This window comes from Lithobates pipiens, unplaced genomic scaffold, assembly GCF_037356315.1.
Source record: "Lithobates pipiens isolate NorthernLeopardFrog02 unplaced genomic scaffold, aLitPip1_a1.2 Scaffold_8, whole genome shotgun sequence".
NCBI lineage: Eukaryota > Metazoa > Chordata > Amphibia > Anura > Ranidae > Lithobates > Lithobates pipiens.
The window spans coordinates 556,778,040-556,801,972 of record NW_027507903.1 but is presented as its reverse complement, the minus strand read 5'-3'; the positions used below and the strand labels follow the sequence as shown (position 1 = coordinate 556,801,972).

The 23,933-nt window shown below is 44.8% G+C and overlaps 1 protein-coding gene across 1 annotated transcript in view; it reads right to left on the bottom strand.

Annotated features, from left to right (window-relative positions):
* Positions 1-23,933, bottom strand: part of ASH2L (ASH2 like, histone lysine methyltransferase complex subunit) — a 57,936-nt gene that overhangs the window by 26,193 nt on the left and 7,810 nt on the right. The window contains exons 3-8 of the mRNA XM_077469972.1: positions 14,031-14,173; positions 13,849-13,937; positions 11,944-12,038; positions 11,770-11,865; positions 7,845-7,940; positions 5,626-5,701 (exon numbers count right to left, since the gene is read on the bottom strand). Coding sequence (XP_077326098.1) covers positions 5,626-5,701; positions 7,845-7,940; positions 11,770-11,865; positions 11,944-12,038; positions 13,849-13,937; positions 14,031-14,173 — 595 coding nt within the window. The remainder of the gene's footprint in view (positions 1-5,625; positions 5,702-7,844; positions 7,941-11,769; positions 11,866-11,943; positions 12,039-13,848; positions 13,938-14,030; positions 14,174-23,933) is intronic.

The following is a 23,933-nucleotide window of genomic DNA, read 5'->3' as shown; positions in this document are numbered from 1 at the left end:
CAGGACAGCCCTTGAGAGGATCCCCAAGTACTTACCAGATTAGGGGGGGGACCACGGCCTGGAGGACTTTCTTACCAAAGGCCTGATCCTGACTAGACATTAAGTCCAGTCGGTAATGCCTTGTAAAGGTGGAAAAGCTTGACCATGTGGCTGCTTTACATACCTGCTCCGGGGTGGCACCAGCTCTTTCTGCCCAGGATGCAGACAACGCTCTTGTGGAGTGAGCTTTAACACCCTCAGGAGGATCTCTATTCAAGGCCTTATACCCCTCTGCTATAGCTAGCCTAAGCCATCTAGCTATGGTTACTTTTGAAGCTGTCCCCTACGCTGTCCGGAAAAAAGGACAAAAAGGGAGTCTGAGATTCTGAATGGATTTGTTATTTTAAGATATTCTAGAATACACCTCCTCACATCCAATAAATGAAAACGTTCCTCTTTCTCATTTGCTGCATTTTGACAAAATGAAGGGAGGACAATATCTTGGGACCTATGGAAGCTAGATGCTACCTTTGGTAAGAACCCAGGGTCTGTCTTTAGTATGACTCTGTCTTCTAGGATCTGTAGGAATGGTTCCCTGATGGATAGGGCTTGGATTTCACTGACCCTACGGGCTGAAGTGATTGCCACCAGGAGTACTGTCTTAAATGTAATAAGCCTTAGGGAGGCCTCTGAGATAGGCTCAAAGGGTGACCCCAAGAAAGCTTTTAGTACAACTGCTAAATCCCAGGATGGGACTTTGGTGATTCTGACTGGCTTAAGTCTAGCGACTGCTTTACAGAATCTAGCGACAAAAGGATTTTCCTGTAAGCGTTCATCTAGGTACACACTTAAGGCAGCTATCTGTACCTTAATAGTACTTAGGGTTAAACCCTTGTTTACACCTTCCTGTAAAAACTGTAGAATATTAGCCGTATTTATGTCACGGCTATTCAGCCAGCTATTAAATTTTTTCCAGACTTTTTTGTAAATAGCCCTCGTGACTGGTTTGCGACTCTGTAGTAAGGTCGCAATTACCTCATCTGACAGGCCCTTAAGATTTCCTCTTCAGTAACCACGCTGAAAGCTTCAGTGTGGCGACCTGTGGATGGTAAAGAGGTCCCTGCGACAGGAGGTCCTGTCTGTAGGGAAGTCTTAGAGGCGGACAATCTGTCAATTGTAGCAACGTTGTGAACCACGGTCTCCTGGGCCAAAAAGGTGCTACTAGAATCAAACAGGTTTTCTCCTTGAGGAATCTTGCTAGGACCCTCGGAATGAGATGAAGAGGGGGAAATGCATACGCCAGACTGAAAGTCCATGGAGTTTGCAAGGCATCTACCGCCAGGGGCTGATCTCCTGGGTTTAGCGAGAAAAAATTGGGAACCTTTGCATTCTTTTTGCTCGCAAAAAGGTCTACCTCTGGTTCTCCCCAGCGAGTTGTTATGAGATTGAATGCCTCTGGGTGTAAGGACCATTCTTGGTTCGAAATCTTTTGTCGACTCAAGAAGTCCGCCTTGTTGTTCAGCTCCCCTTTCAGGTGAACTGCAGAAATGGATTCCAGATTGGCTTCTGCCCACTGGAGAATGCGTCTGGCTACCAACATCAAACTAGGACTTCTGGTACCTCCTTGTTTGTTTATGTATGCTACAGCCGTCGTATTGTCTGAACGGACTTGTAGATGGTGACCCTGTATTGCGGGGTGAAAAGCTAGAACAGCTCTCAGGATTGCTGTTAGCTCTTTCCAATTGGAAGAGAAACATTTCTCCTCCGGGGTCCACTTGTCCTGGACCCAGCTTGAGCCGAGGTGGGCTCCCCAGCCCCAACTGCTCGCATCCGTTGTTAGTGTTGAAGTGATAGGAAGGACCCAATGAACCCCTTTGCTTAGGTTCTCCCTGTCCTTCCACCACCAGAGGGAGCGTTTTATCTTTGAGGGGATCGATACCTCCTCCTCCAGATCTCTGCCTTTTAATTGTTCTAACAGAAAACCCTGAAGGTCTCTTTGGTGGAACCTGGCCCATTGTACGGCTGGAATGGCTGCCGTCATAAGACCTAAGACCGACATTACTTCCCTCACCGTACATTTGGGGCTGCATTGAAGAAAAGATATTCTCTGCCACAGATTCAAAATCTTTTCTTCCGGCAGTATAATTTTCTGATCTACAGACTTGATCCAGTAACCCAGATACAGGATCTCCTGTGTTGGGGTTGTCTTGGATTTCTCCTGACTGACAATCCACCCTAATCGACTAAGGGCTGAGTTGAGTCAATTCCAGATCCTGAGAAAGACGACTCTCCGAGTGTGCTGTTAGGAGCAGATCGTCTAGATAGGGGATAATTGAGACTGATTGAAGCCTCAGTGGAACTAAAGCCTCTCCGAGAACCTTGGTAAAGATTCTTGGGGAGGATGATAGACCGAAGGGAAGTGCTCTGCACTGAAAGTGGTAAACCTTTGTGTCTATCTGCACTGCCATCCGAAGGAATTTCTGGCATTCCTCCCTTATTGGAATATGCAGATAAGCATCCCTTAGATCCAGGGTTGCCATAAATATCTTTCTGCAGGAGATTCTTTATGGAATAAATGGACTCCATCCGAAATCTCTTGTAACGGATGGAGCGATTCAGTGGTCGGAGGTTCATAATTAGTCTGAATCTCCCTGACGGCTTTCTTACCACAAAAATGTGCGAGTAAAAACCGTCTCCTTGTTCCTGAATAGGGACTGGTGTCAATACCTCTTGATCCACCATTTCCCCTATCAGTAAAGGTAAGGCCCTGGCCTTTTCTGAGTGACTTGGAAGCTTTGTCACCAGAAACTTGGAAGGAGGGTTGCTGTGAAATTCCAGCGCATGACCCCTTTTTATTATATTTAAGACAAACTCGTTCGAGGTTGTCTCTTCTCATTGTGGAAGAAATTTGCTTAATCTTCCTCCCACAGGAACCCTGACGTCACTGGGGTTTGGGATCCTGATTGGGGCGGCTAAACAGTATGCCCCCTTTTCCTTTATGTCCCGACCAATGTTTTTTGGGGGTTGAACTCTTCTCTGATTTAGAGGGTTCCTTAAAGGGACGAAAAATTTTTCTTTGAAAATTTTTCTTTTTTGCGGGAAAGGTTTTCTTTTTATCCGCCGTCCTTTCTAAGGCGGAGTCTAATTCAGGCCCGAAGACTAAGTCTCCTGTAAAAGGGACGCTGCACAGGCGGGTTTTAGACGCCGTGTCTCCCCCCAGGTTTTCATCCATACTGACCTCCTTGCTGCCACTGAAAGTGCTGCAGACTTAGCCGTAATTTTTACGGAGTCCGTGGAGGCGTCAGATATGAAACTGGTAGCCTTAAAAAGCATAGGGAAGGATTTCAGAAGCTCCCCCCTAGGAGTGCCTGCCTTTAAATGTTCTTGTAGTTGCGATAACCAGAACTCTAGGTTTCTAGCTACACAAGAAGTGGCTAGAGCTGGTTTTAAGCTTGCCATAGAGGCATCCCAGGCCCTCTAAGACAATGTCTGTTCTCCTGTCCATGGGATCTTTCAGGTGGCCCATATCCTCAAAGGCCAGATCAGCCTGCTTTGAGATTTTGGACAGAGAGGCGTCTAGTTTAGGATTTTTATTCCAGACCGCCTCTGGGCTCTCATCAAAAGGGAACCTTCTCTTAAGGGATTTAGGAAAGAAAACCTTTTTATCTGGTTCAGACCACTCCTTAAGGACAAGGTCAGAAAGCACCTTATGTATAGGGAAAACCCTTGCTTTCTTTTTCCCCAGAGCCGCATACATTTGATCATGTCTGGATAACTGAGTTTCTTCCTCCTCAATTTCCAGCGTATCATAGATAGCCCCCATTAGCTCATCTACTTCCTCGAGAGATAATCTATATTTTGAGGCTTTAGATGCTGCTTGATCCTCTTCCTGACCCGAGTCAGTGTCAGAGGATTCGGGGCTAATCAACGTGGGGCTAGGCTCCCTGACCATACGGGGCTCCCCTGAGCTGGGTGTTGTAAGGCATGGTGAGGAGGAGATTATAGTTGTTTTACTCGTAGAGGCAGCTGCAGCTGATCCCACGTCAGTGATTAACTCCCAGAGGGACTTAAAGGTCGACGCCATTTCCTCTTTAAAGGAGCCCAAAAACTTTGCTAAAGGGGAATCTGCCTCAGATTTAAGCAAGCTTGCAATGCATTGCTTGCATAGGGCTTTGTTAGAGCCAGAGGACAACCTATTCCCACAATTAGGGCACTTTTTGCGGCCTGTCTGGTCTTCCCTTGGTATCTCTTTAGCCTGAAAATAAGAAGACAAAGGATTTCTTAGCATCAGCACCATGTCCCTCTTAGAATCACCACTAAAACAACCTCAGAGTAAACCGCCACCGTGGGGCACTACAGGGCCCAGCCTACAAACACCACCACTCCACCAGAGTAATAGCATGCCCAGCAGCCAGCCTACCTGGGATTGGCTGGTGCCTGTCTCCGCCGGAGTATCCTGGGGAATAGCCTCCATGGTCCCCCTCTGACGCTCCGGATCCCGTCGCTAATCCGGTATAGCTGGACGCTGGTCGGGCTTCACAGGCACAGCGCTGGCTCTCCCTCTCCTCCTTGTACCCTTAGAGACCCGGAACCGGAAGTCTCGGCACGCAGTGATGACGCGGTTCCGCCGGAAGTGACGCTCGGCGTCTCCGACCCCACCGCAACAAGGAGCAGAGATGGAAGGTTCCACTCACCGCTCCTGGGGGAAACCGGCGCCATTCTGCCCCTGGCCACCTCGGCACTGGAAGGAGGAGGGTAACGGGTCTGCTCCGAATCAGCTGGACGGTACCCGAGCCACAAAGAAAGGTATGGACCCAATACTGCAGCCAAAAAACAGGACCTGGTCCCTTATGGCTAACAGGTTCTCAGGCAGCCCCTGAGAGGGGCCTCCAGGTTCCTGGCAACATGTTCCTCCGACGGAGGAAACACAAATGACTGACCAGGGACCTGAGGGACCGCCTTTTGAACTGTGGCAATGTGTTTCCTGTGTCGATGGGAGGAGCTCCATCTCTCAAGGGCTGTCCTGGAAGAACACTTGGGAAAAAGGGCCCTTGCATGCGGCGTGGCTCCTTAGCCTTCCTGGCCTGTGGGAGTAAGGTACTCTTACCACCGGTGGCATTTTTAATAATGTCATCTAATGAGGCTCCAAAGAGCCGGTTGCCAAGGAAGGGAAGATACGTCAGGGCTTTTTTGGATGCCTGGTCAGCAGACCAGCATTTCAGCCAAATTAGGCACCTCAGCCGACACCGAGGCCCTGGAGGAAGAGTATCCAGGGCCGCGTCAGACGTACTTAAGGCCTTGCACTAGTTGGTCTGCTAGTTCCACGCAGACAGGGGAGGCCTGTTGCTCTCCCAATTCGCGGTGCAAAAGTTTTGCCCACTCAGTCAGTGTCTGCGACACAAGTGCCAGTACTGATCGCACGGCTGACTCCACAACCGTAAACAAGGAACGAGCCACTGCCTCGGCCTTCCTGTCTGTGGGATCCTTGAAAGGAGGAGTCCCCTCAACCGGGATCGTGGAGATAATAAAAGTTTGACACTGTTAAAATGTTTTATGCAGAATTAAGTTAAAATGTATTTTTGTAACAGCTTCCAGTAATCGGCCAGGAGAGGGGAGGAAGTTAATTTGTGTACACCGTCAACTTACCATTTAATCCTCCTGCAGTAGCCAATGCATTGCTCTGCTTCTGGTTGTCGTATGCTGGACCGATATTTCCCAAATCCTAAAAAAAAAAAAAAAAAAAAAAAAAAAAAAAAAAATTATATATAAATTTTAATAAAATAAACTACTTTGCCAATCAGCAAACCTAAAAAGGAAACGGTCTTCATAAAAAGGCAGGGAGGCGGGGCAAACTCTAGGTGGGCTTTTTAAATCACATAAGAACCCTTGAAATCATAAAGATGAATGATTTTACAGAAAAAAAAAAAAAAAAAAAAAAAAAAAAAAGGCAGTTCTCTACATTCAATGACTAACGCAGCGTTTTCTATTCTCAACAATAGAGAGGTCCCAAAGCATGCCCCACTTGAAGACCCATAGAGTCAAAACGTGTGGGGCCAGCATCTTTTTGCTCCCCACATTGCGTTTACCTATATTTTTATACCTTTTGATCACTTTATCCTGCATTGATTTGTATGATACTTTACATTAAAACCGTTTTTGGTTGACCTGCACCATAAGGAGCCCGTTTTTCTATTCCATTTTTTGTTTGGACCTTGGTGAATTCCTTTTCCCTTTGACGCCATCTTTTGGATTAATCCGGCGGTCGGTTCTCATCGTTGTCCTGTCTTATGGCTTGGAGTCACAAGACCAGTCACCACATCCAGTGTGATAGCTTCAGTGTTGGAACACCAGGAATCAAGGTGGTGTGAGCTCATTTGAACCACTACTGTACGGTATGCGTGTCCACCACATCCGGTAAGAGTATCTAACTTTCCATTTGAAAATCTTTCAAGTGTGTAGTGCCATTCAATCGGCTTTCGGTTTACATGTTTTTATTTCAACATAATCACTCACATGTTATAGTGGGTTTATATATTCTCACTTTTGCGTTTCTACTAGTGACTGTCACTAGTTCCTTATTGCGTTTTAATATATGTTATGTGTTGTAGTTGGTTCCCACCCACTATTTTTACCATCACTGAATCAGTGATTCACAGAGGTTCATTAATTTGGTTTCATCATTCAGTGCTGCACAAATTTTTTGTACACCAAAGCAGTACCCAACAAGTGAGGGGTGGGAGGGGAAAAAAAAAAATCTACTTACCAGTCCAGCAGAGCTAGCGTGTGGCGTTTGCGAGACTCTTCTCTCCAAAAGAAGTGGAGGGGCTGCCGGCCAGGGTAGCACTAAAATGGACTACAGGCACCCAATCATGTGTGTCCCCGCAAGGAGTTTAGCTTGCCAGCCTGCCCTGGTCCAGTATGGGGCTGTTGCAGCCTACCCAGTGCTTAGCTAAAGGTTGAGGCGTGTTTGCTGACCAGACTGGGGTGACCACTGGATCTAGATTATCCAGCTCGTCACCCAGCCCAAGTGTTGATTGAAGATCCCAGCAGGGGGGAAAAAAAAAAAAAAAAATGTGCTGATGAACCAAGGAGGTCCTAGCAAGGAGGCAAGTCCTTACTCCTGGACACTAGGCAGAAGAGAGAATGAGAGAGAACAGCTATAACTGCCCACATGGGTTGCAGTTTTTCTGCATAGTGTTCTAAACCTGTAGGTGGCGCTATAACCATATGGTTGAGAATAGAAGACGATGTGTCCATCAATGAACGCAAGAAAATATTTTCTGCAAAAATCATGAAAAACCATGAGGGTCACTGGGAATCACACTCCATACATTGGTAGTCCGTGGGAAGAATGCCCCCTTAAAATTGGTGGATGTCAGTGGAATGAATGCCCCTTTTACAGGCAGCTAAAAGGAGCAGTGGATTCCAAAGACTATAGGAGCTGCTCCGATAGTTCTACGCTGCTGCTTTTGTGAAAGTCATTGGACTACAAAGGCAATGTCAGGGAGAAGAACAAACCATTTCTGCTCAAGGAAACACTAGTACTTCTTGGAGAACCCTGGTGGAGAATGGCTGATCTAGAGCAATCCAATCTTGGCCCATGGCTGGCTAGTCATTCCATTTTTTGCCTATGGCTATATAGTAGGTCCCTGTCACGACAATATTTGCACTAGCAGGAATGCTAGCACAAAAGTATAGAGTATCCTGCCATATTCAGGACATAGTATCTAACACTACCCTTTCCTCCATGCAAGTCAGAAAACATTGGGATGATCTCTGGAGTCTCATTTTATTCCTTTACAGACAAAAAAAAAAAAAAAAAAAAAAAAAAGTGGTATAAAAAGAGAAGGAAGGATTTTTATTACCTGATCAAGGAGGCCAAATTTTGGATAATCATCCTCTGGGTCCTTGCTGCCTGGGTCCGGGTGTTCTTTCACTAAAAACACATCTCGCTCTTTAGTCTGAAACAGAGGTTAGTACAATGCTCACAATGGTCTTCTAAACACTGCATTGGACAACCGTTGCATAAACAAGAAAACTTTAGGAAAAAAAAAAAAATGAGGGAGCCGTCATCACAAAAAAAAAAAAAAAAAATTATATTATATTATATATCTATATCTATATCATTTTCAAGTCTTTCCTTTAATCCTCCATAGGTAGAACTGGCCATACAGAGATAGGAATGAAATTAATAAAACAAGCTAACCTTATAGGCAGTCGTACATACATGTAAAATACATGCGATATAGTATGCACATGAACAAATACATAGTGGGTTATTTACGAAAGGCAAATCCACTTTGCACTACAAGCACTACAAGTACAAATAAGTGCAAAGTGCAATTGAAATTGCACTGAAAGTGCAGTCGCTGTAGATCCAAGGGGGGACATGCAAGGAAAAAAAATAAAATAGCATTTTAGCTTGCACACGATTACAAAAAAGCAGCGCTTCCCCCTCAGATTTACAGTGACTGCACTTTCAAGTGCAATTTCAAGTGCACTTGTAGTGCAAAGTGGATTTTCCCTTTGTAAATAACCCCCATAGTATCACTATATGTAATTGTTATTTTTGTAAGGTCAAAAATTATGTGAATTATTGTAAAAATTTAGGATGTTGATTTGCATGAAATGCCCCTTTATTACTATGTTCATTGATTTATTAATTTTCTTGGTTCTATTCTGCCACCAGCCAGGGGTACAGTAGTAGGACTGCAGAGATGCCCAGGGCACTTGCGGTGGAACATTGTTTTCCACCAGCAGCGCCATATCTCCGACGGTTGGTGTGAGGTTTAGCCCATTTAAATATTCATGGCATCTATGAGATGTGTGGCCCCTCCACTTGGTTTTCCTATGTGCAATATAATAAAGGTGTCCCCCCCCCCCAATATATTTCTGGTTTATTAATGCCAATATAGTAGAAATGTGTTCTCGAGCACTAGATGGCACTGCTCCAACGGCACAAGGAACCAGACAGAAGTCAGTTCAGAAAGCCTCACAGACCCTGCGCTGCAGTGTGGGCTATGTGTCCCCATCTGGCCGATGGCGCCACCCACTGGCCAGGTGGGACATACATAAAGCCGGCAGTTCTAGCCATTATACTGCCGGAGCCACATGACTAGAAGCGTAAAGTGGTTGTTACCACAGAACTATGCCGCTGGCAGCCCCTCTAGCATTACTAGGCATAACACTGTATAGGCATTGTATTAACCATTTGCCGAGCACTGCACACAGATGTACATTGGCAGAATGACACAGACAGGCAAAATGGGCATACCTGTACGTTCTTTTGAATTGGGCTACTGCGGGCGCAGTAGTCTTGAAATAGGGGACCGGAATGAAGCGAGCACTAAAAAGGTATTTAGAAGCTTTGTTTTAATAAAACAGTGTGTTATGCCTAGTTATACTAGAGGGGCTACCAGTGACAATTTCTAATCTTTTAATAGCAGCAAGAGGGGTGGAGGGGGGCAGAGTCAGAGGAGAACTGTGGATGATGGAGCCACACAAACTGACCATGGTAGTGTCAGGGCTCAGCAGCCATAATTAGCTCACAGAAAGTGGCAGGATCAGCCAGGTTTTTTTTACAGTTTAGAGAGGCAAATTAGACAGCAGAAGCACTGTGCCATTTAATCTGCTATGAGGGATTAGGATCTCTTTAGTTAGCAGCATATAGTAGGTTTTATACGTATGGAGTGAACTCACTTCATCTTGTTAAGTGTAATGTCACTTCTTGAATATGGATGTTATGTCTTACAGGCAAGCCGATGGAATTGATGTATATGGTTTATAATGGCTATAATAGAGTGCCTACACTGATGGGACCATCTCTTTCTGACTGAGTTCACCAGCCAATTCCTCTTTATTGCATCCATCTAGCCCACTGTCTGGAGTCCACACAACTGAGGATTTTCTGCCCCCATGTGGTAGCTTTTCGCATTACACTTAGCAAGTCTGGTTTATTGCATTAAATTGTCCCCTGCATGTTTTTATTTTTTTAAATCAGGAATAAAGTTTTATAGGCTTTAATAAGCCAACATTACATTCACAGCCATACATGACATTAGTGGAATTACAAAGCGGCATGAGCTATATACAACATAGCACAGTGAAATAGACAGTGGGTATCCCCTGTGGTTCTTGATGCCTGGGATACAGTGACAAATAGTTTACATTAGTCTGCGGTTTATTTTCCTTTCAGCCGGGTCTCTATAGATCTCCTATGGTCCTATATAACCCTATTATCTGGTTGGATGATAGAATCTCTCAAGTAACCTTCCCAAGCATTTTCATTGCTGGTGTGTGTACCTTATACTGCACGTTTATTTGATAGAATAGTTTGACCTGCAGCAGACAAAATATCCCCTGAAGAAACCCAGCGGGCAAAACATGTCAGGATTTTGCCTTTAAGACATAAAGCATGCCAAGCAGGAATTGTACAATATAAAATCCAAAGTGTACATGTAGATTTATATGTAAAATTGTTTAATGACGTCTAAATAATGATTTTTCATCAATATAACAAGTATCGTTTGATGAAAGCACCTGAAAAGTCCAAATTACTTTCTTCAATTTGTTCTAAGAACAAATGCCAGCTGTCTTGCCAGCTCTAGTTAGTTATTCTATGAATTATTAAGAGCCCTGCAGCAGTGTAATTGCATGACATTAGAAATAGGAACTGGAAATTGATAATTTTATGTTTTATGACAGAAGCATTTATTTAGGACTGTATATAGGATCAGGTTATATAGCCCTTTGGTATTGGCACAGATTCAATAGCACATTGTATACACTTTTGGTAGCAGAGAGGGTAGAATTTATAGCATCTGGGGTGGGATATTGCTGGTATACAAAGGTATATTACATACAGGTCAGTGCCTTGAAAGTACGAATGTCATTGATTGACAACAGCTCAACAAGTAACAAAATCAACGTAAAATCCTCTTCCCTAGGAGTCCACTGAGACACACAGGAATTGTCAGATTATGTATTGTTGGGTAATACTGCTGCGCGCCACATACCACGAGGCTGCTGCTCAACTGTAGGATACAGACAATAAATAGAAAGGAAAAATATAGAGCTGAGCCAACGTCACCACGCCGAAAGGGGCTCCCGATTTTGCCAGCCGGCTTGTAATTACATTTTTTATGAAAGTGCATTTCTTTTTACGATTAAAGAATAGTAATGGTTTTACGCTATGGGAAGTTTCTCTTTTTTGGGAAAAGATGGGAATGTGGAGCACCGTAGTGACCTGCAGTATATGAAGTGTCACCCCTGGAAAAGCAAAGGCAGCCGGTATCAGTGAGAGGTTGCGATTGGCTTTACCATAACACTCCTTATGCTTTTACCATCTGGCAAGCGCAATCCTTTGTTGGTGGCTGGGCACTTCTTCCTTTAGACACTTGTGTGGAATCACCGTCGTGCATTCATATGATGCTGAGAACTACAGCGTTAAAAAATAAATCAGTTAACCACTAAACATTTGCTAGCTCAAATCAGCTGGGATTCCAGAGGCTATATTTTGTGTAATAGAAAGTGAAATGCAACACTTTTGCTGCCTAGTGGGTCCTAGAATATAGCAAGTAAGCAATGAATCTTGACCAGTGGTGGTCAACTTTCTGGTTTGTGGGCCTGCAATATCACTAAAGAGCTGCAAATGAAGTTCGGTGTTAGAGACTGCAGACACTGTGCCCAAGATTCTCCCAGGCTGCGGACATGCTAGATTTGGGACATTCGTCAGGACACAAGATCAAGCACACAAAAATACACTTGTCATTTCACTTAGAAGACATTTACCATAGTTTTCACAATACTGTTTGGCCATGACAGCTTTCCCGGTCTTTGTCGTGTGGTCAGACTCTCCCAGTACTTGTCAATAAATGGAATTATATCCTATAAAGTACAGAACAGCATTATACTGTGAGCATACTCACAAATAAGTAAAATAGTTTATACATTGTAAGAGATTACCTTGTCTTTGGAAAACATTGTTTTTGGATGCTCATCCTTATTTCTAGACTGCCACGTCAGGTTTGCTAAAGCAGTGAGACACATTTCCTTCAAATCTGCAAATATTAGAGAGATTAGGGTCAGTTTTTCCCAAAAGCCCACACTCCATAAACTGTTTAGAGAATTACAGAACAGACCACTACCACTTTTGTAAATGCTGGTATATGGTAACACAGGACTTTCCCAAGAAACAACCCACTGCTTACCAGGCCAGTCAGCCACTGCAGCAAAGAGTAGGTGGTCAGATATATTCTAACTATGCATTCTTACAGGAGAATATTCTAAGGCTAGGCTCACATCTATGTGGTTTCTGTGTTTTCATTTATTTGAATGGGCTGCTGTACCTGCGGGAAACAGGGAAAATGTCCCTGCGGCTTTTCTAAAAACCACAGCTACACAAAAACCTCATGGCCCTATGCATTTCCTTGGATGGAAAAAACATGCTGCATTTTCATAATGTGTGGTGTGCTATTAATTGATGCTACCCCACACATTTGCTAAACAGCAGTGGTTTTTTTTCTGCAGGAACGCATGCGATTTACACAGTCCCGCACCTGCATAGATGTGAACTTAGGCTAAGTGATCTTAAAGTGGTTGTAAACTGTGAACATGAAATATGAGCAAAGCATATCCCTATATCAGGGCTTGACAAATTTGCTGGAATCTAGGAGCCAGCTAAAAAAGTTAGGAGCCAGGTCGGTAACGGCGATCCGGTCCTGTCCCTGGCCTGACATGGAGATGAGTGAGGGGAAGATGGCGAAACCCCCCCCCGTCATTGCCCATAGCTCTTAGAGGGACATTTTATTTTTATTTTTTTCCCCAAATGACATTTTTTTAAATTGCATTTTAGTGTAAATATGAGAGCTGAGGTCTCTCAGACATTTAAGAGGACCTGTCATGCTTTTTTCTATTACAAGGGACTTTTATATTCATTGTAATAGGAATAAAAGTGACGATTTTTTTTTTTTTTTAAACTTAATAAAATTAAAAAAAATATAAAAAAATTTAAATACACCCTGTCCAGCCAAGCTCACGTGCAGAAGCGAATGCATGCTTGAGCAGCGCCCGCACATGAAAACGGTGGTCAAACCACACGTGAGGTATTGCCGCAATCGGTAGAGCGAGAGAAATAATTCTAGCCCTAGATCTCCTCTGTAATTCAAAACATGCAACCTGTAGATTTTTTTTTAAACATCGCCTATGGAGATTTTAAAGGGTGTTGAGCCCTGCCCTATATGGTGTGTAATTGTCTCAATGAAGAGCATGAAGTGCAATTCCTGTCTGCTGCTTCATTCCTTGGTTATCAGCATTTCTGTCAAGTTTTCCTGACACTGAGAGAAAAATGGCGACGGGGAGGGATCTCCAGCTGATTGAGAGCCTTGGCTCTTAGAGAACTCCTTACTGAGCTCTGCAGAGTGCAACTTCAGTTCTCCTCCATCCTTTCTTTGAACTCTGACAAGCTTTATAATTCAGCATTTTGAACGGATGTAGAGAAAAGGGCTGCAAATAAAATAGGAGGATTGGTTTTATCTCTGTATCACCTGATGCCAGTCACTTCACTGGGAATATGTAAGTGTTTAAATCTCTAAAGGTGGTTGTAGGTGTATTTAGCACACTTGCAACACAGTTGAGTACAAGCTTTTGGGGAAGACTCCCTTCTTGTGAGGTCCAGCAGTACCAATACACAAAGCTTTGGATCTTAAAAAAAAAAAAGAAAAAAAAAAAAAAAGAAAGGGGGACATTCCCCCCATACGCTTGTCCTGAAAATGTTACTGTTGTGCACAAACATTGCAAGTAACTTCCCCAATGAAAATACTAAAAACAATCAATAGGTCTTATTCCTCCTCTTCATCCACATTTACTTACTGGCTTGCTTTCTCAGAAAGTATGTGTTCCCACTGTGATGGCATAAGTTACAATGGAAGCTGTAGTTGGTCATAAACGGAAGACAAGACCTAAGAGAAAAACAAGCCCTTATTAGTGCATATTCTCAGCTACCCTTACCAAATCGCTTTATTTGGAACATCCAAGAAAATAGGAGCACATACGTAGTATCTATACCAAATGTCTCTGCTCCAAACCACTTCAGACAGATGCCACATTGAAGCTCAATCTCTCCAAGCTGTCGTCCATTCTCCTCATCCACCGATCCTGGCTGAGTATCCATGGTTTCACCATCTGCTGTAGAGTCCTGGGGACAAGTTAAAGTGTCATGATAAGTGTTGAGATTATAAAAATAAAATAAAGTTGATATATCTCTCAAGTCCAGACACCAATGTTAAATAGCGTAATTTGTCCCACCACTACCCGACAATGTGTTGGAGGCAAAAAAAAAAAAAAATGTTTATAAAAGCGCCATTTTTCTGGGTAAATTTCTAAAGGTTCTATTGGCAAAATGTTCAGCATATGGTCAGTAAAAACCCATCCAATCCATACAAAGACACCAAAACAAAAAACTTTAGAAATGAAGTTATGTGTAATAAAATGGAATGACGGGGGGGGGGGGGGGGGGCGCGAGTATTGAACACACTAATCTGAAATGTACTGAATTCTTGGTACAACATTCCTTTGTTGGCAATGACAGCTTCAAGAGGACTCCTGTATAGAGAAGCAAGTCGCATGGATTACTCAGGTGTGCTTTTGGCCCATTTTTCAAATCTAAAAATGTTCCTTTGGCCTCTATGAACTCTGATCTTTAGTTCTTTCAATAGATTTTCTTTTGGATTCAAGTCAGGCAATTGGCTGGACCAGTCTAGCAGCTTTATTGTCTCTTTAAAACCAATTGAGAGTTTCCTTGGCTTTATGTTTGGGATCGTCGTCTTTCTGAAATGTCCACCCTCGTATCATCATCGTAGATGGCAGCAGATTTTTTAACAAGAATGTCTTGGTACATTTTTCCAGTTATTTCTTCATTTACAGAGGATGCTGGGACAGTGACATCATAATAGGCGGGGACATCATCCGGTGATGTCCCTACATAAGTCGCCACGTGTCATGTCGGTGCCATTGTGAGCGGAGGATGCGACGAGGCAACATCTGAAGAGAAGAAGAGAAGAAGAACAGAAGGCGACAGCGACAGAAGACCGAGCCACCGCCTGTAAAAGCTATAAGAAGGCGCGGTGGCCCGGCAGAAGAACCAAAGAGGGGGACAAGACCCCCGAAGTCGGAAGAGAGCGGCGGTGAGGAAGAAAGCCGGGCTCCTCCGCTAGTAAAAGAGCTAGAAGAAGAAGATAGCGGAGGAGTCCGGCAAGAAGACCCCCGAAGACGGAAAACCCCCGGAACTGTGCAATAAACTATTTTAACCCTTGTGTGTTGTGTTTTTTTGTACTTTATTTTACATGTGAATGGGTAGGGGTACATTGTACCCCATACTCATTCACATAGGGTGGGGGGCCTGTATCCGGGGGCCCCCTTATTAAAGGGGCTCCCGGATTCCGATAAGCCCCCGCCCGCACACCCTGACAATCAACGGCCAGGGTTGTCGAGAAGAGGCCCTTGTCCTCAACATGGGGGCAAGGTGCTTTGGGGTGCCCTTCCCCAAGACCCCCCCCATGTTGAGGGCACGCGGCCTGGTACGGCTCAGGAGGGGGGGGCGCTCGCTCATCCCCCCCTTTCCTGGCTGGCCGGGTAGCGTGCTCGGACAAGGGTCTGATGTGGACCTGGGGGGGACCCCCCACGCCGATTTTTTCCAGCGTTGGGGTTCCCCTTTAAGTCCATACCAGGTGGCGGGGCCAGCGACGCATCCTTCGCATGCCCCGCCTACCTGGAGACGTGCTCAAAATGAGCAGACTTTTCTCCGGGCGGGAAAAGTCCGCTCATTTCAAAAGTACGGCGGACTGGCATATGCACGGCCGTATTGTCTGCCGAAATGCAAGTCCGGTGGGAAGATTGGAGTGCAAAACTTCTTTCTAAGTCCGCCGTACTTTTGGGTAAAAAAAAGTCCGCTGGAGGCTACACACAGGGGGGATTGTCCCGCGGACTTGAGTTTGCCAGACTTTTCCACCCGATTGTTTGATCGTGTGTACGCGGCATAAGATTACCCTGTATTTGGCTCCATCCATCTTCCCATTAACTGACCAGCTTCCCTGTCCCTGCTGAAGAAAATCATCCCCACAACATGATGCTGCCACCACCATTTTTCATGGTGGGGATGGTATGTTCAGGGTGATGTGCACTGTTCGTTTTCTGCCACACAGAGTTTTGCTTTTATGCCAAAAAGTTACAATTTTGTTCTCATCTGGCCAGAGCACCTTCTTCCACGTTGCTGTGTCCCCCACAACTTTTTCAACAATGGCTTTCTTCTTGTCATACTTCCATAAAGAGCAATCACTTTAAAGTGGATATAAACCAGATTCATGAAATGTGAGCTGGTCACAACTATCTGCAGGGTTTCGTTATCTCTCTTCAAAGCCCTATGTCCCATAGCTTTCTCCTGCTCTGTTCTTCTGTTATCAGCCTGATAACTCCTGACAAGTTCTCTGTCACATGTGATAAAAGCAGCCGGAGTTTTGTGTTGGGGAGAATGCTATAAAGAGATTAGCAGAAGTCTACCTATGAGGATAAGGGGTGTGTGCGTACGCATTCCTTTTCCCCAATCAGCTGTCTTGACTGCATGCACAGGCTTCACTGCAGTGTTGACCAGGAAGAGAAAAGCGGACACAATCTGAACTTTCTAAGCATTTGCATTTCTGAGATTTGTTTCATCTAAGGCTGTGGGATTCCATTCAGAAACACATCCCATGTGTGGATATACACAATATATGCCCATCTGAAATAACCCACAATTACCAAAACATGAGCGTTTTGACTCTTGGAAAAGGAGGCAGGTTAGTTTTTGTTTTACCAGTTAGACAGAGGTTTTGCTGCCCATAAATTGTCAGAGAGTTAATTATCTAATAGGTTCTTCTTTCAATAATTACAACTGCATCATGCTCTACAGAGCCAAGCAGCGTCTTTTCTGTTAAGAACAATCCCTACACAATCCTAACCATGGCAGTTTCCACAAACCATTCCAAACAAGGCCTGATTGGCGATATACATTCATCACTACAAATCACAGTCAGTGCCCAGGTACAAATATGCAGTCTCGGACAGTATTGTCAAGATCTAGAGTCCCTCAGTGAAGCATGGGATCAAACTTTAAAAACCATGTCACTTTATCCTCCTCACAGCGCTTGACTCAACTGTTCATTATCCATAGGGCTTCCTATACTCCACACAAACTGCATTCCTGGGGAAAGGCGAACTCCCCACAATGTCCAAGACGTACTATGGCCAAAGGTACCCTTATTCATACGCTATGGCACTGCCCCAAGCTACAGAGCTATTGGGAGTACATTTTTACCACCTTAAATACTCTGTTCCACACATGTATTATCTGACCCAAAAGGCAGCTTTTAGGGGTTATACCAGAAGACATTTTTCCATTCGATATGCATTTAATGTGGACACGGTCCTTGTATATAGCACAGGGCTCGACAAAACCCGGGCGCCAGGTCGCATTTGGGACTAGAATTAGCGACCTGGCGCCTGGGGCAGCACAGCTGGGGGTATCCTGTCTCCGTGGACCCCCCCGGCGTGATCGTGTCGGGCTGCGCCGCTGCCGGCCGGTAATTGAGCCCCCGGCTATGAGGCCTTCTGCGGTCCTATGGTTCCTTCTGGAATCTGGCGTCCTCTTGTGGTGGCCGTTGGAATTACAAACCAGCAATGCTAATGGAGCTTCCCCTGCCTGCCAGCCTAAATAATATATATAAAATGGTGGTCGTTGCAATACTGTCTGTCACACCGTATTTGCACAGCGGACTTACAAGCACACTTTTTTGGGGAAAAAGAATTTAATAAAAAAAAATTAAATAAAACAGTAAAGTTAGCCCAATTTTTTTTTCATATTGTGAAAGATAATGTTAAGCCGAGTAAATCGATACCCAACATATCATGCTTCAAAATTGCGCCCGCTCATGGAATGGCAACAAATTTTTACCCTTTAAAATCTCCATAGGCGACATTTAAAAAATTCTACAGGTTGCACATTTTAAGTTACAGAGAAGGTCCAGGGCTAGAATTATTGCTCTCACTCTACCGATCGCAGCGATACCTCACATGTGTGGTTTAAACAAGGCTTTCATATATGCGTTCGCTTCTGCACGCAAGCTTGGCGGGACAGGGAGCGTTTAAAATTATTTTTTTTCTTCTTATTTTAACGTTATTTTAAGTTCTTTAAAAAAATAAAAAATAAAAATGTGTGTCACTTTTATTACTATTACAAGGAATGTAAAAATCCCTTGTAATAGAAAAACGCATGACGGGTCCTCTTGTATATGAGATCTGGGGTCAGAGACCTCACATCTCATATTTACACTAAAATACAATTTAAAAAAAAATTGTCATTTGAAAAAAAGAAAATAAAAATGTCCCTCTAAGAGCTATGGGCAATGACTTGGAGACAGGTGGGGGGCTGGGGGCGCCATCTTCCCCTCACTCGTCTCCATGTCAGGCCAGGGACAGGTCCAGATCGCCGTCACGAACCTGGCTCCTAGATTCCAAGCAAAATTTGTCAACCCCTGATATAGCCCATAAACTCATATTGCAGAATTTGATATTGCCTACTCCACCAACATGCACTCAATGGGCAGAGGCCATTAACCACTTAAGCCCCGGACCAATTGTCAGCCTAAGGACCAGAGGTCTTTTTACAATTTGGCACTGCACTGCTTTAACGGGCAATTGTGCGGTCATGCAATGTTGTACCCAAACCAAATTTGCATCCTTTTCTTCCCACAAATAGAGCTTTCTTTTGATGGTATTTGATTGCCTCTGCGATATTTATTTTTTACGATATAAAAAAGGAAAAAGACTGAAAATTTTGAAAAAAATTAATTATATTTTCTAATTTTTTTTTATAAGAAAAATCGAATAAACTCAATGTTAGTCATACATTTAGGCCAAAATGTATTCAGCCACATGTCTTTAGTAAACAAAAAATAAAAAGTCAATAAGCGTATATTTATTGGTTTGCGCAAAAGTTATAGCGTCTACAAACTAGAGTACATTTTCTGGAATTTACACAGCTTTTAATTTATGACTGTCTATCTCATTTATTGAGGTGCTAAAATGGCAGGTCAGTACAAAACCCCCCAAATTACCCCATTTTGGAAAGTAGACACCACAAGGAAATTGCTGAGGGGCATGTTGAACCCATTGAATATTTTTTTTTTTTTTGACCCAAGTGATTGAATGACAAAAATAAAATAAAAAATAAAAAGTTTACAAAAAGTTGTCACTAAATGATATATTGCTCACACATGCCATAATTATATGTGGTATTGCACCCCAAAATATATTCTGCTGCTTCGACCGAGTACGGGGATACCACATGTGGGGGACTTTTTGGGAGCCTAGCCGCGTACGGGACCCTGAAAACCAAGCGCTGCCTTCAGGATTTAAATATAAAATGCTACCAAAAGAAAAAAAAAAGAAGAAAAAAAAAAAAAAAAAAAAAAAAACTGTTAGCGATCGCAGGGATCAGGCCTGACTCTGCGAACGCTGCAGTTATGTGTTTAGTGTTTTGTAAGTGACAGTGATCGATCGATACTGCACTTGGGTGGGCTGGGCAGAGGGGCAAAACGCAGGTGCTAGCAGGCATCTGGGCTGATCCGCTAACAATGCATTTTTTTGGAACCCTAAACTGCTGGGGACGCTAGCATAGATCTGATCAGATATTGATCTGTTCAGATACTATACCACTATGGGAGGTGTATGCTTTGTGCATGGGTGTTAGCGGTACTGGCACTAACCTAGCGCTGCCTGGGGCGACGCAGACCCTATCTGACCCTAAAACCTAATTGATATCACCCGCCGGGTGATCGGGGGTTAAACCTTTATTGGGTAATAAATGGCGGGTGCCCTGATGCTATAAAAAGAAAACTAATCAGCGTCACCCGTACCACTTACACGGTGATCACCGGTGAAAAGGTTAACTAGGGGCAATCAGGGGGTTAAAACCTTTATTAGGTAGTATATGGGGGTCCCTGACGCTATATAAAAACCTGACGGGGAACCTAAATAACTAACTGGCTATCCAGCATCACCAGGGACACTTATGCGGTGATCGCTGGTGAAAGGGTTAACTCTAGGGGCAATCAGGGGGTTAAAACCTTTATTGGGTAGTATATGGGGGTACCTAATGCGAAAAAAACCTGGCGGAGAACCTAAAAAATAGCTACCTAACGGCACCAGTGACACTAATGCAGCGGTCAGAAAAACGATTGCTTAGTGACACTGGCAAAAGGGGGTGAAAGGGTTAACTCTAAGGGCAATCAGGGGGTTAAACCTTTATGTGGGGGGGGGGGGGGGTAGGGGGCTGCTCTGACAGTTTTTACAGTCACAACTGACACTAAATGCAGTGATCAGTAAATAAATGATCACTGCAATCCGTGACACTGTGACTGGGATGGGGGGGGTGACAGTGTGCCTATGTGTACGTACATGTCAGTGTAGTGTTGGTGCACTTACTTACTATGCCCGAGGAGAGTGACATAACTTCCTCTTCTCATTCGCCAGGAGCGATCGAGAGGGGATGGCCAGAAACCATCGGCCATCCCCTCATCCCGGATCGCTCCTGAAGCGAAACGGACCGCCGCAGCCAGCGGGAGGGGGTCCGATCGGACCCCCCACCCGCTGGAAGGCAGGCACGTACGGGTACGTGATTGTGCCCGTCCGTGCCATTCTGCCGACGTATAATTACATGCGGCGGTCCTTAAGTGGTTAAACTAAATTTAGAGAGGTAGGAGTTCACCTATAAAAATGTGGTCCTGGTGGCTAGGCTCTAACTTAACTACGCATTCCACCCCGTCATTGGCAGATGATCTGGAAAGATAGGAAAATTCTCTGCCTATGGTTTAGAGTAGGAGAATGTATTTTGTATGATAAAAGATGCTCTGTATGCCTTATGGTTAGAAACAATGCTCTTTGTTGTGTACTGATCACTGTATGTCTGTCAAAGCATGATCTTGAAGTTGTAAGGTATATTTGAACCATTTTCATTTTAGTTTGACTGTCTATTGCTTCCACTTGTTCTGTGAAAGGGTTTTTTTCTGTTTAAGTTTTGTTGTAAAATGAAAAAACTGTTTAAATAAAATAAAAAATAAATACCTGATTGGGGGGGGGCAAGGAGGAAGAAGAGTCAGTGAAAGTCAAGCCCCTGAAAAACTAAACTAAAATCAGAGAGGGGCATAGAAGAAGCTTTGCTGATGAATGCAGTTTAAATACAATAGAAGAGGAAGTGGAGCCGCGCAGACAATCCAAGCCCAGGGAAGACAATGGCCCTCATGTAGAGTTTTCTAACCTGCCCAAATGATTTTCACACCAACGATGCTTGTTTTTGTATGGATTTAGGCTTTAACCTGGACCCTAATCCCCAACACCTGGAGACAGTTTCAGTCAGCCATCATCTATTCAAGTGAATGGAGAAAAGAGTATACTCATGGAGCAGTAACCTGTGGGTGGTCGGCCCTGGATGCAGTCTATGGCCACAATTAGCTGAGGGAGCCATCAGCCCATAATTTCAATAGGACTGCCTCCTGCAGCTAATTTCTGGAAACCTCCGCTGGGGTTCTGGCATGTACTCTGATGGCCACGTTCCAAAGTGTGAATGGGGTCTACAAGGGAATTTTCCCCAGAGCTTAGTGAACGACGTGAAGATTAGCCAGCTTCCATTATCCAATTGTGTGCAATTTTTGTACCCCTTGCACGCGACTGGGTCCACTTTGCAAGGAAATTTGCCCCACAGCTTTGAATGTGCTGAAGTTTCACTTTGCATAGCAAACAGCTTATTTGCTCATCTCAGGGGAAAGAATGGTTACTAAGCAGGGCAAAATCCCCCCCCCCCCCCCTAGCCAGCAGCTCTTGGCCAGAGGTGTTGTCTGAAAATACGTTAACTTCTGGCGCCCGGGAAGGACCCACCCTCAGAGCGCTGGCAACATGGTGCTGAAAAGCCCTACCAAGCCTGTGGTCTGGCTCTTGGGGGGCGGGGGTGGGGGGACCTCCTACCCCCAGCTTTGGGTCTAGAAAAATAATAATTACGGTTTTGCTGTGTGGAAACACAACATAAAACTGAGGAACGTGTTAACCTCTATCTTGATTGCGTTTCTCTCTGGGTGCCGTCCTGGAAGTCAAACTTGAAAAAATGTTATTTTTTATTTCCCTGAACATGTCTTCTGAAGTCAGTCTTAAATTAACCGCTTCCCACCCGCCCTATGGCCGAATGACGGCCTTAGAGCGGGGCGGCTTCCTTCGCCTGGCCGTCCCTGGACGGCCTGGTGTTTACTTCCGCAATGCGCGCGCAAGTATTGTATTTGCCGTGTCTCCCGGAGACAGGCGAATACAGATCGCCGTGAACGGCCAATCAAAGCGGCCGTTCACAGCGCGATCGCACCTGCCAATGGGAGATGATCTCATATGTAAACATATGAGATCATCTCCCATTACCGTGTCTCTCCCTCACACAGAGACAGCGTGTGAGGAGGGAGAGCGATCTGCCAGCCCCAGTGCCATCTGTCAGCCCCAGTGCCAGTGCCATCTGTCAGCCCAGTGCCATCTGTCAGCCCAGTGCCATCTGCCAGTAGTGCCAGTGCCACCTGCCAGCGCCTGCCGCCAGCCCCAGTGCCGCCAGCCAGCCCCAGTGCCGCCAGCCAGCCCCAGTGCCGCCAGCCCCAGTGCCACCTGCCAGTTCCATCCGTCAGCCCCAGTGCCGTCAGCCCCAGTGCCGTCAGTGCCACCTGCCAGTGCCACCTGCCAGTGCCATCCGTCAGCCTCAGTGCCAGTGCCACCTGCCAGTGCCACCTGCCACCACCAGTGCCGCCAGTGCCACCTGCCAGCGCCATCCGTCAGCCCCAGTGCCACCTGCCAGCGCCATCCGTCAGCCCCAGTGCCATCCGTCAGCCCCAGTGCCATCTGCCAGCCCCATTTACCAGAGCAATTAGCCAGAGCAAATAGCCAGCACCATCTGCCTCCAGTGCCATCTGCCTCCAGTGCCACGTGTCGTCAGTGCCACGTGTCGTCAGTGCCACGTGTCGTCAGTGCCACGTGGGGTCACTTTGTGGGCATTTCCATTGTCCTGGTGCTCCAGGGCCTTCAAAACTAAAAGGTGGTTGAGAAATAAGATGTGTAATTTATGCTCCTAGAACGCCTGATGGTGCTATTTCAATATTGGGCCTCTGTATGTGGTCAGGCTGTGTAAAAGTCTCACACATTTGGTATCGTTATACTCAGGAGGAGTAGTAGAACGTATTTTGGGGTGTCATTTTTGCTATGTACATGCTATGTGTTGGAAATATCTTATAAATGGACAACTTTGCGTAAAAAAAAAATGCGTTTTCATTTTTTTTCCACATTTTCCCAAAACTTCTGGAAAAAAAATGAACCATTCAAACGACTCATTATGCCTCATAGATTATACGTTGGGGTGTTAGCTTTCCAAAATGGGGTCACTTTGTGGGCATTTCCATTGTCCTGGTGCTCCAGGGCCTTAAAAACTGTAATAGGTGGTTGAGAAATGAAATGTGTAATTTATGCTCCTAGAACGCCTGATGGTGCTATTTCAATATTGGGCCTCTGTATGTGGCCAGGCTGTGTAAAAGTCTCACACATTTGGTATCGTAATACTCAGAAGGAGTAGCAGAACGTATTTTGGGGTGTCATTTGTGGTATACACATGCCATGTGAGAGAAATAACCTATTACACTGAAAATTTTGTGAGAAAAAAAATAAAAATAAAAAAAAATCTTCATTTTGCAAAGAATTGTGGGAAAAAGATGACAACATCAAAAACCTCACCATGCATCTTAGTAAATACCTTGGAATGTCTACTTTCCAAAAAGGGGTAATTTGGGGGGTATTTGTACTTTCCTGACTTGTTCGGGTCACAAGAAGTGAGATAGGCCACCAGTACATCA